Source organism: Aristolochia californica, unplaced genomic scaffold (genome assembly GCF_029961685.1).
Source record: "Aristolochia californica isolate CCGP_79_NKW_82.1479 unplaced genomic scaffold, dmAriCali1.0.hap1 SCAF_5, whole genome shotgun sequence".
In the NCBI taxonomy this organism is placed as follows: Eukaryota; Viridiplantae; Streptophyta; class Magnoliopsida; order Piperales; family Aristolochiaceae; genus Aristolochia; species Aristolochia californica.
The window spans coordinates 6,989,897-7,001,766 of NW_027182214.1; the positions used below are offsets into that span (position 1 = coordinate 6,989,897).

Sequence of the window (11,870 nt, forward strand, 5' to 3'; positions counted from 1 at the left end):
CACCACACATGCATATAACCCCTGCCTCTTTATGGCCTGATTTGAAAAATCTTACATTAACTCACCCTAGAAACCTTCACAAGCTTCAAAAATCCAAGAAGAAGTCTAATTCAAACTTTGAGATAAAAAAGAAGGAAAAATAAAGAGATTCCACTAGAAAATCGAATTTCTTGGTCGATTTTGCAGTTCAGCTATAGAGAAACTTGGTAATGTTTTCTAAAACTTGGTGTCCCATTCTAATACCATGAGAAAGCTGAGATTAAAGCATAGTTTTAATGCTAGTTAAGATGAAAAATTAAAGAGAGAAAAAGGAAAGAAGAAGAAAGAAAGGAGAGGAGAATGGGATGTGTGTGGTAGAAGAAAAACGAAAAAAACTTGCCTCACTCATGTGAATCACTTTCATTAGAAGCAGGGTTACATCATAAATAACCATAATACCCTTACTTGAGAGAAAATAAAAATTTAACCAAAAATACTAGAAAAAGACCAAATGAGGTTCCTACTTTATTATAGGATGATGAGATCGAAAACAAAGTCATGCACACAATACATATTTGTGGGTAATGCGACAATAGATTTCATATTTTATTTAGACTTAATTTTTTTTAGATTTAGTTTGTTTACATATATTTTTGTTCTTATCTACTTAGTGCATTGAATAAATCTTTTACATGGAAAAATAAAATAAGAAAAAAACTATAAAAATGTACTTCCTCTAGTGAAATTTTTTTTTTCAGGTAAATCTTGAACATGGCTCTTTGTGGACTCAAGATTGGGGAAATGCACAATTGTCTCATAAACATGATTAAGACCAAGACAAATAGACCATAGATTGAAGTCGACTCGGTGAAACACAAAATCCGTAACCAAAAAAATAGATATCACATCCAACAACAACTTGCCTTATGACCTCCCTTTTTTTCCCCTTTTTTGTCATTTTTTTTTCTGTTGGAACAACTTTTTTTTTTATTAAGTAGAGAGGGTTGGTAGGAGGGCAAGGTGGAAAAAAAATGTCTTGAAAGTTTGTTTTCTAGATTGGACCAATCACTTTGTTGAATTAGTTATATGTATTCATGACTAATTTTCTCTAATTTGTTGTTTGAGAATTCATAAAATCTAATTTTAGAAGATTTTGATTATTGATGCAATTTCTTGTTAGAAATAATAATTTGACTTGGTTTGAGAGGTAATTATTAGGTGTGCAAGATCTAGTGGAATCATAATGGGTGCTATTAATTACATATTAAAAGAGTTAACAACAATAATGCTCTAAGTCTTCCTTAACTATTCATTACAAGTAAATTAGAAGGAAGCAAAATATCAAACATAAAACTCGTCTTGAAGCAAAGTATCACATGAGTTAGCCCCTAAAAACATTTTCTTTAAAAAATTTAAAATACTCCAATTTGGTCGAGTACAAAAATACCTGCAAAAACGAGTATATCATCTTGAGGAAGAAATTCGTACACACTAAAATCGTGCGAGTATTTTTTTTTATTTATATTTTATTTTCTCTATGCAACCCTCTTAGGTGTTGAATTGCCAAGATAATCACTTCAATGTCTTGTTTTCAATTATGATTTCGGTTCTAATCTTAACAAAACCTCTTAAACAAGGTTTAATTATTTTGATCACGTATAAATTTTTATTTAAATCTTATTTATGATTTTGAAAATTTAAAAATGGAAAAATGGTACCACATTCTTGAGGTACCTCTTTTTCCCTTCTCCATTTTTTAAAGTGAGTCATCGTCTTCCTACTCACAAAGAGAGGAAATGATGAATGTCTCTCTTTATTGAAAAATAAAATATTAATATTCTGATTAATTTCTAGTATTTTTCTATGATCTAACCAATGGTAATTGGGACTGTAACTCTTCCTCAAATCTCTCGTCAGATGAGAAATCACAAATCCGTGAAAAATTTAGAGCAGTCGACCATGAGTGATACTGGTAAGTGGTAGGGTAGAGTGCAAGGATGGTCATGGCTAGAAGAAAGCAAAGAAAGCGGAAACCGTTAGTTGGCTCGTGATTTTGAAATCCTAACACGGTTCCCATTTAAAATCCTAAAAATGACTGGCACTCACAGTTGTAAGCCTTCTCAGAGGTCATTTCGGCTATTTCTTGTTACAGTACTACCTACTATCTTCACCAGCTGCACCTCATTTTTATAGGATGCGCTTTTAAATCCCTCCTTGCTGTCAAAGTGTATAGTTTAGAACACCTTTCTATATAAGCTGTAAGTTCGTTCAGTTGTTGCATTTTTGCTCTTCTGTTGGATTCCTGTACAACAGGTTGGTGCTTCTCGTCCCCATCTTTCGCTTTTTCGTTTCTTCAACGTAGATTCGTTTTGGTGGGCTTTAGGGTTGTGTAGTTTGATGATATGTGGCTTATTTCTGCTGGGTTTTTAGGGGTTCACTTGCATTTTGTTGAAATGGGGGTGATGGGTTTTGCTGAAGTTCGCGAGATCTGCTTTTAGAACGAGGAGGGATGTTGCTTCTTCTCTTTTTCTCTTTTTTTCTTTTTTCTCTCTTACATCGCTGAATTGGTTTGTATCAGTACAAAATTGAAGCACCGAAGAGATGAAAATTCTGTTTCTGTTAGCTCTTTTGCATTTGTGCGTTTTCTTTTTATGGCGGATTTGATGTGGAGTTTTCGATCCTGTCTGAACGGAAGGGTGTCTGAGAGAAAGGAGATTGAAATTTATTATTATTATTATTAGTATTGTCTTCCTTCAAAAGTTTACGAAAGCAACAGCACATTGTACTGTGCTTGCATTGTACTTGTATTTTCTTTAAGAGGCTGGTTGGAAGGAAGCATTTTTATTTTTTTTTCGAAAGTGAGGTGCAGTAGAATCCGCTGTTTTTTTTTTCTTCCTAATGTGGGTGGTTTTCGTTTTTCACAGATTATTGTAAACCTCTTCAGATGGAGCTTGTCATATTCCCACATTCTGTTCCTGTTGCTTGGAAAGATCTGGATTTGGTTGTGGGTTTATGTTTTCTGAACAATGTGTTTTTCTGGAAAATTTTATCTTAGTAAATGGGGAATAAATTGCTAAACATGTTGTGAATCCTTTGTTCTCCTTGCATTTGTCTGTAGAGTTTTGCATAGTGATCTGACTGAGGTTACCAAGATCTGAATCTTCTTGACCGGGTCTATGTTCACCTAGTTTTCAGGCTATGGATGCTCCAAAAATTGAATGAGTTTGTTCAATGTTTGATTTCTTCCTTGAAGAAATAGATCAATTCGCGGTAGATTTTGCTCTATTTATAATTTTTTGCATCTAAGTGCTTCAATTTTATTATGAAAAGTAAATAACTGACAGTTAAAGATGGCAAAAGAAAAGAAACTTTGTTTCTTTTTGCACATTTTTTTTTTATTTTCTCAAGATGGCCTTGTAGTTATGGCTATCTTTTAAAAAAAAAATCTTTGGAGGAAGACTTTTAGAAAACTTCCCACAGATAAAATAAACCCCAATATCTGTACTACCTTTTTGTTTTTGATCTGTCGAGGCTTTCGTGAATTAGTCATTTGGCTGGAATGGAAATCACTGTGTAATAGCCTTCCTCTTACTGTAATGTTGGGTCCAGTGGAAGTTTCAATAAAAAAGATCTCCATCAGCTGAATCCTTTGCACTCTAAAAAAAATTAAGGATCAGTTGGCTTGCCTTATCATTTCCAGGTGTATTTCTCTTTTATTTTTACAGCACCTTGGTTTGTCTCCCTTTTTTGCACCCTACTGAGATATTTACCATTCATTAGTTTTATTTCTTGTAGGCAATCGGTGCGTTTCACAACAGGACAACTCTACCAAATGGAGCCTCCCACAGTTTTCCTTGTTGCTGCTCTCCTTGTCCTGCTAAGCTTCCCTTCTACTAATGCACAACCTGGCATTCTGTCTCCAACACCAGCCCCTGCACCAGCACCAGACTATGTCAACCTCACTGATTTACTAACAGTTGCAGGCCCCTTCCACACCTTCCTTAACTATCTTGAACAGACACAAGTTATCCGAACCTTTCAGAACCAAGCAAACAACACTGATGAAGGTATTACAATCTTTGTTCCAAAAGATCAGGCTTTCTCATCCCTTAAAAAGCCTACCCTCTCTAACCTCACTATGGATGAGCTCAAGTCCCTCCTCCTATTTCATTCCTTGCCCCATTACTACAGTCTGGCAGAGTTCAACAACCTTAGCAAAGTTGGTCCGGTTAGTACAATGGCTGGAGGCCAGTACACAATGAACTTCACTGACATTATGGGAACTGTTCATGTCAGTTCAGGATGGGCTAATAGCAAGATTAGCAGCAGTGTTCATTCCACTGACCCAGTTGCCCTATATCAAGTTGACAAAGTTTTGCTTCCTGAAGCAATCTTTGGCCTCCCTCCTCCCCCCTCACCAGCTCCGGCCCCGGCTCCTGAAATTGCACCAACTGCAGATTCTCCTACAGCTGATTTACCAGAAAAAGGATTTTCTCCTAAAGCCTCCACTACCCCTTCTCATTCTCCTGTCAGGGTCAATTTTGGAGTTTTGAATTACTTTGGTTTGGCAATCTGTGGATGTCTGGTGATGCACTTTTAAAGAAGATTCTTTTGTTATATGGGAGGTGTTTAATTCATAACAGAGAGAATATTCATATGAACATGTGAGTTTTGATTATTTCATATTCATGGAGGTGTATCTGGATGTTGTGGATCCTGCAGATATGTTTCTATTCTAAATACTCATTATTTGATTCATCCATATTCTACTGTTGTAATGATTGGAATTCCTCTGTAGACACCATGGTTCTCTTCTGCATATTTGCAGTTTTATAAGGAAGACCAAGTCATTGATTCTAGTCTATACATTTGTTACATCAGCAATCTATTCTGTGCATGAAAAAACCATTACTTAGAGAAGCTCAAATTATAACTGTTGAGACCCAAGAAGGAATTAAATAGTGATCGGCTAGCAAAGATGAGTACAAATGGTAAAGTTGAAGTTAAGAGTTGTATAAATCCCAAATTCATGTTGGTTTTTCTTGAAAGGACAAGAAACTTGATGGTGTATGGCAAATGATAAATTAGATGTTAAAACTTTTTTTCTAAATGAAAAACTCAATTGTGTACATTACCATTGAATATTGAGAAATCTTTATGTAAAAATAAAATTGAAGATGAAATGAACAAAATATTAAAACTAATTTTATGTGGTTAGCCCTAGGAGCCTAATCCACGGACGGAAAGAGAGGGAGAAATTTTATTGAATCAGAATAAATTTTATAATTAATACAAACCTATTTATAGGCCAATGAAGGATTATTTAATTCTTTGATTAAGGATTCAAATTTTTTTAATTTAAGAACTCAAAATCAATAAAGATTTTCTCTTGACTTTAGGAAATCATGACAAATCAATTTTTTAATTTAAGAACTCAAAATCAATAAAGATAACGTTAGGAAATCATGACAAATCAATCTCTTGATTGATTTGCCATTATTTTCTTAAATTATTATATAATTTAATTTCGAAATTAATTTTGAAATTAATTAAATCTCTCTCTTAACTTTCCCCCTCAAGTTGTATTGGGGGTAAAATTAAATACAACTTGTTGTCTTGAAGGATAGAACCTCCATTTAGTGAAGGGGGCTTTCTTTGTGATTGGCATCATTAATAGTGCGATAAAGTGTCATATGGGATGGAGAAAATCTTGATGAGATGGTAATGATAATGGAGGGAGCCATCTGACTAGCACGTCCTAAATCCATTTTGTAAAAAAAATTTATACAAGCAAGTAATGTGATAAAAAAAAAAAAGATGAAATAGTGGTAGATGGTGTAAGGAAAAAAAATATATTAAAATGATATTTGAAAATGGTTTAGGATATGAGATTGTATCTGTCACACAACCGATATTCCTAATACCAACAAAAACTATCTCCCTACTAATTCAATAAATAAAGCATTTCTCAATTCTTCCTGGTTTTTTAAAAATAATAAATAGAATATTTTTATAAAAATATAACAATGAAATTTTCATTAAAAAATTGAATGAAAAACAAGGAAAATATGAGAGTTTTTTGTTTGAACCAAAATTTTGTCTTTTTTGGGTTTAAAAAATGAGAAAACCAAACCAAAAACATTAAACGGATAGTGAAGCGGGTCAGATCTTTTATTTGGATCGCACGTTGGATCCATATCCAAGAAGAGGAAAGCAATGCAGATATCGAAGTGGATGCAATGTTTTTAGGTGGATTATCTTTCAGTTTTCCAACGTGGATTCGGAGTTGCGCATCGGATTGCGCGGTGGATACTAGAGTCAGAACCAAACCCGCAAGTCAAATAGACATGCGGTTAATCGTTGTGGACCCGGTACCATGGTATCAGGTCCAGTCTACGTGCGGTTTCTACCTTAGAGCCAGTTTTTGAAACTAGATACGCGAGCTAGCGTGCCTATTAGGGTGAACCACATTGACTCGTCGTCTTCCTCTCGATGCAAAACAAACCAAATATTTTGATTTTTTTTCTTTGCTTTTTATTTTGTGAAAGGTTCATCGAATCTAACCAATCTCTTAAGGAGATTTTGATTTGTAAAAGTATTAAGCTACATGTGGCTTAAAGATAACTAGAATCTCTGTGTAATTCCAGCTATTAGATATTTAAATAGTAAAATTTCCCAAACAATGGTTTTTGGGTGTTGAATACCAATAAGAAAACATCAATAACAAAAATTATTTTGTCTCCTATGGTGTATAAATGTTTACTTTACTTTGAAATTTCTATATTGCATGTTTTTTTATTATACACTTTAGTTATGTTTTAATTTGAAAATCTCAATTTGTCTCCCTCTTGAGAAGCCACCTAGGCAACAGACCCTACTGTTTTTTTTCTTTGATGTCTTGTGAACAAGAGAGAAAGCCTTGTCTCTTTTATTTCTCTTTGTTCTTACAAAGATTTGACAAAACAAGGGGATGTTAGTGTCTCTCCCCCGACTAGGTTGTGTGCCTTATCAAGGTAGACATTGGCTTGGGATTTAGTATGACACACATTGTTGCACTACATCCAAGTGACTAAAATGAGGCACTCACTTTTGCCTTAAGCACCGCTTTGGATAGTAGAAGCAACACTTTGAATGAAAAACACAAATTCCAAAAGTTGCACATAGAATCAATTTGAATGCTACTTGGTGTTCAATGATTGATGGTCCACGTAATTGTTGTGAGTTGCGTTGCACCAAATCTAGGCTTGCTGACATTGCCTTTTATCTTCAAACTTCACATAAAATAAAATAAAATAGTATATGAAATGTGTTAAGTTTATTAATAACAGTTGAAATGAAGGAGGTTGTTGGAAGATATGATGTAATTAGGGTGTTATTGATGTAATTAGTTTAGTTTCTTGTCTCTTCTTCACTCTTACTAGGGTGAAGGGTATAATTAGAACATATTTTTTTTTCAATTATAAATTGAGCTTGAGGGAGAGGCTTTGGACACAAGTCCATAACCTTATTCTTTCTCCCTTTTCTCCCCAATGTGTGTTCTTCTTCTTTCTTCATGAGGTAATCCATGGAATCCTAAAAACCAATATAGTATCAGAGCATTAATTTTTCAAGATTTATAGCTATGATTTTTTAGAATTCCAATTTTGTTATTTGCTCAGATTATTATTGTTGCCCATTCCGAGTCATTTACTACTATTGTCTGCCATGGCTCTTCTTTCTTGCACAACAACCTTCTTCCACAGATTGGTAACCTTCGTTACGCCTGATGCTACCTCTTTACTGTAAGATTCTCAAAGTTTTCAATTACTACTTGGTTGATCAGACTCTATTGATTCCGTTTCCACTTCATCATGGCCTGATGGTATTCACCAGAGATCATGCACCATGTTACTACTATTCTCTCTATGGTATTTCTCTTAAAATCGTATCGCTTGGGTATTGCTCTAGTATTTTTCTCATCCAGCCTGGCCATCGAGCACATTCTAAGTTGATCGCCAAAGGGAAGTACAAAAGATCAACTCGGCTTCACCTTCCATTCTGAGTTTATTGGTATCAACTCGGAACTATTGAAACTCAATTTTATTGCAATATCGGAAGGTGGCAAGGGAAAAAAACTCATTGATCCCAACTTATTCTACTTCCAAACAGAAAGACTTCTATCGCTCGTCATCATTAGGTAGCAGCAGAGCCGTATTTATCTTTGGCCATTTGCTTCTTCCATGACCGAGGTCAGTTCATTGCCTGAATTCTACAAGCCTTCTGAAACTTTAGGCTACTTTCGAGCCTATTCTTCCCTCACTAGTAAAGAATTCTAAGAGCTTCACTTGTGGTATTAGCCAAAAAGTATGAAAATCTCTGTTGATTAATCGTTGCAAATTTGATTTGCTAGTTTACCAATCATCCGTTGGCAAGATATAATTACTTCGTTGTTTGACTGATCCATCCTGTTCATTACTGGCATTTTCCATGCCGAACTTTCAGACAGAAGTCTCTGTAAATCCATGTTATTGTCTGGCAAGATTATCTTCTCCACCCATTCAGTGTTTTGTCATTCCAAATTAATCTCCAGAAGTTATTACGCTGATTTCTCGATAATCTTTCTCGATGTTGGATATCGTCGAAGTTGATACTCATGTTACTTGATTTTCTTGGTGCTGGATTTTTTTTCAATCTTGCTATTCTATTTTTGGAAGAGTGTGGGTTCTTACCATAACTAGACAATGGCTCGGCTTATTTTTTCCATCAATTCGGATATCAACTTGGCAATAGGGCATTACTGTTGTCATCCTTAATGTGTTAGCATTGTGTTGATATTTGAAACTAGAAGGTTACTGATTGTCTCTGCCAGACTTACTGCTCTCAAGCCGATTTGTTTTTCAGAAAATCATCCGAGATTGTCTCTACCAACCTTACTGCTCTTGAGCCGATCTGTTTTTCTAAAAATCTCTCTTCCAGCCTTAATGCTCTCTAGCCGATCTGACTTGTTGTTTTTAATCCTCTCTCTGTTGAGTTTGAATTTAATTTGTCGAGTTCATCGCCAACTCCATCGTTGTTTCTGGAGACTAGGCTATCTTTGGTTCTCTGGTTCTGATCGTTGCTCCCCTTTGGTATTAGAGCCTTTTCTTCTACCGTCCTTTATTTGACTCTCACTTACCCCTTTGGCCAACCCTTTTGGAGCATTATTTTGGTTGGTCCCTTTTACTTATATGGGTGGTTTTAAGTCCTTTGAGACTTCTTATTGCTACGCTTGGGTTTCTTATCGTTGTCTTGTAATTGACAGGCATTACCTGTTAAGTTGTGGAACCTAATTAACGCCTTACGATCAGTTGGTCGCGGATCAACCTTCGCGATAACGTCGTCTTGGGGGTTGGAGCAGGGGTGGAGCCCCCGTCCAATCCACGATATATTGATTGTTATTTTATTAAGGGCAGATTGGGAATTTCACTCTTGTAATGTGGTTGCCCTAACTTTCTCTTTTAATTGGGGGGTGCCACTATTAGGGTTTTATGATCTTAATCCAAGGAGCATCTCAAGTTGCAGCCCGAGAGGTTAGAGAGAAACACCTATAAGTGTGCGATTTTTCTTGTAAACTATTTCATCTTCCGAGTGGATTACTGTAGTAGTAGAAGACAGGACGTAGTCTCACCTTGAGGCGAACCTATATAAATCTTATTGTGCTTTTTCATGCATGTTTTTTTCTTCTTTCACGTTTATTACTATTGCTCTCGTTAGTTTGGAATTAGGGCATCTAATTCCTAACATTACCCATTTTAGTGAATCACTATATTTGTTCAAAATCATTGGAGGTCGGTTTCGATTTATATTTTATCACCCATTTCTACCCTTTGCGATTTTATGCCCGGTGTCGTACTTATCCTTGGGACACCGTGATGGAGGAGTTTATTACTACATCTATGTTATTTGTTTCAAGTTAGGATCACTGCTATTACCTCCCAGCTTGAGGGGGATTGTTGAAAGATATGATGTAATTAGGGTGTCATTGTTGTAAGTAGTTTATGTTTTTTGTCTCTTCTTCACTCTTACAAGGGTGAAGGGCAAAATTATAATATTATATTTTTATCAATTATAAATAGAGTTTAAGGGGGAGGATTTGGACACAAGTCCAGAACTTCATTCTTTCTCCCTTTTTCTCCCCAATGTGTGTTCTTTTTCTTTCTTCATCAGGTAATCCATGGAGTCCTGAACATCAACAGAGACTAACAAGATTGGGTTAGGGGATTAAGGAGAGAATGTAAGAGGTTTTTAAATTCTATATTATTAAAAATAATATTATAAAATCCTTCAATAGTTTCTAATTGGGTATGAGATAACGATTATCCATATCTGTTTGTTTTTTTAATAAGCAAGACAACACAAAAGAGTCCCTTAAGTGAACCCCTTAGCACAAAACATATATTCGAGTGGCCATTATAGGAAAATGAAATGACAAAAGATAATTTTAAAATTGGAAATATTGTTTTAAAAAAATTAATTCCATTTGATTGATTGCTTATTTTAACATTTGTTTCGTAAAAAAATAAATAGAACTAAAATATTTTCACCTACATTGAAAATGGAACAACTCTGCTAAATAACGATATCTTAATTATAGTATTTATACACCTATAATATTATATGAATATCTAAATATGACAAGTATATTCTACATGTTATCTAAATTTAATATAATACATAGGGTGGCAATAATATCTAATTTAATTGAGTAAAAATTACTGTCAAATTATTTTTAAAAGAAAGAAAAAAATCAACTCCAAAAGAAAAAATACACATTTCAAACTACTTTGTCATAAAAATGGAGGCCAACAACATAGTAAAAAGGAAATTGATGGTGAGGCAAGGGAGAGTTGAAAGGGGCAAGCAGTGAAGGACCGATTTAAGGCTTACTAATTTTCTTATTAATTTTTTTCTTTCAGAAGTAATAAAAAATTATTTTTACCCTTTTAACCTGTTTGTGAGATGGATTAAAGTGAAAGCATCTTAATTCCTTAAAATTGACACAAAGAACAAATATCTGGATCAAATGCAAATTAAATTTTTTATTTTTAATGAATTATTGTTAGCAAAAAAATCCTAGTGAACCCCATTGTGAAATTCATGGAAAAGCCTTAACATATGTGACCATGATTAATAAACTTATCTCAATACCACTTCTTAGACATAATAAGTCTTATCTCAAGAATACTTAATCGACTTTTTAGAAGGAAATGCAGCTAGCTCCTACATAAGAGCATATAATATCCCTTACTAGTCTTCACTTAATAACATGATCATAAGCTTACTCTTGGACATGATCTACCGAACATTTAATTGAGAAAATTAAATTCTTAAAAAAATTAAAAATGAATTTAATTCCCAAAAAAATAATAAAATGCAAATTTTACGGAATTGATCTCTTCATCGTAATGCATGCATGACATGCTACGGACGACCACGTTGCATATATCTCAAGGACAGGACTGGACGGAATTGGAAGTCACCGACCAACGGCGAGAGTCACACAACCAACAATCGCTTAGATCCAAGTAGCGTCGTGACGGGATCCAGATTCCGAAGAATCACGGAAAAGCGGGTGTTCAGATGATTAGCTAATCATGGCAGAAATGATTAGAGGGGTTTGATTTGGGGTATTTGGTGTTTCAGACGAACCGGATGAAATATACGCGTCAAGCTTCTATAAATAAGTTTAGGCGGGGGCAATTTGAGTCTCATGTAAGAGGAATCTCATAGGAAGGGCCTCATACCTTGGACGAGAGAGAGCGCCATTGAATAAAACAAACAAAAGCTGAAAAATGACGGGACCTTTCTTCCTTGCAAAACATGCATCGGTGACAGCAGGTTGGCGCTTCAGTCTTCGCGGGTTCGTAGGAAAA

The 11,870-nt window shown here is 34.9% G+C and overlaps 1 protein-coding gene across 3 annotated transcripts; it reads left to right on the plus strand.

The window, feature by feature from the left end:
• Nucleotides 1-2,127: 2,127 nt before the first annotated feature.
• LOC137965904 (fasciclin-like arabinogalactan protein 7) lies at nucleotides 2,128-4,833 on the plus strand. 3 transcript variants are annotated; one of them, XM_068812285.1, is made up of 2 exons: nucleotides 2,128-2,292; nucleotides 3,760-4,833. In XM_068812285.1, the coding sequence occupies exon 2, from the start codon at nucleotides 3,812-3,814 to the stop codon at nucleotides 4,577-4,579; it is 768 nt and encodes a 255-aa protein (XP_068668386.1). In that variant the 5' UTR covers nucleotides 2,128-2,292; nucleotides 3,760-3,811; the 3' UTR covers nucleotides 4,580-4,833. The 3 variants fall into 3 exon arrangements, with proteins under 3 accessions (XP_068668386.1, XP_068668385.1, XP_068668384.1); XM_068812284.1 differs by having other exon boundaries at nucleotides 3,775-4,833; XM_068812283.1 differs by lacking the exon at nucleotides 2,128-2,292 and adding an exon at nucleotides 2,877-3,007 and having other exon boundaries at nucleotides 3,775-4,833.
• The last annotated feature ends 7,037 nt before the right edge of the window (nucleotides 4,834-11,870 follow it).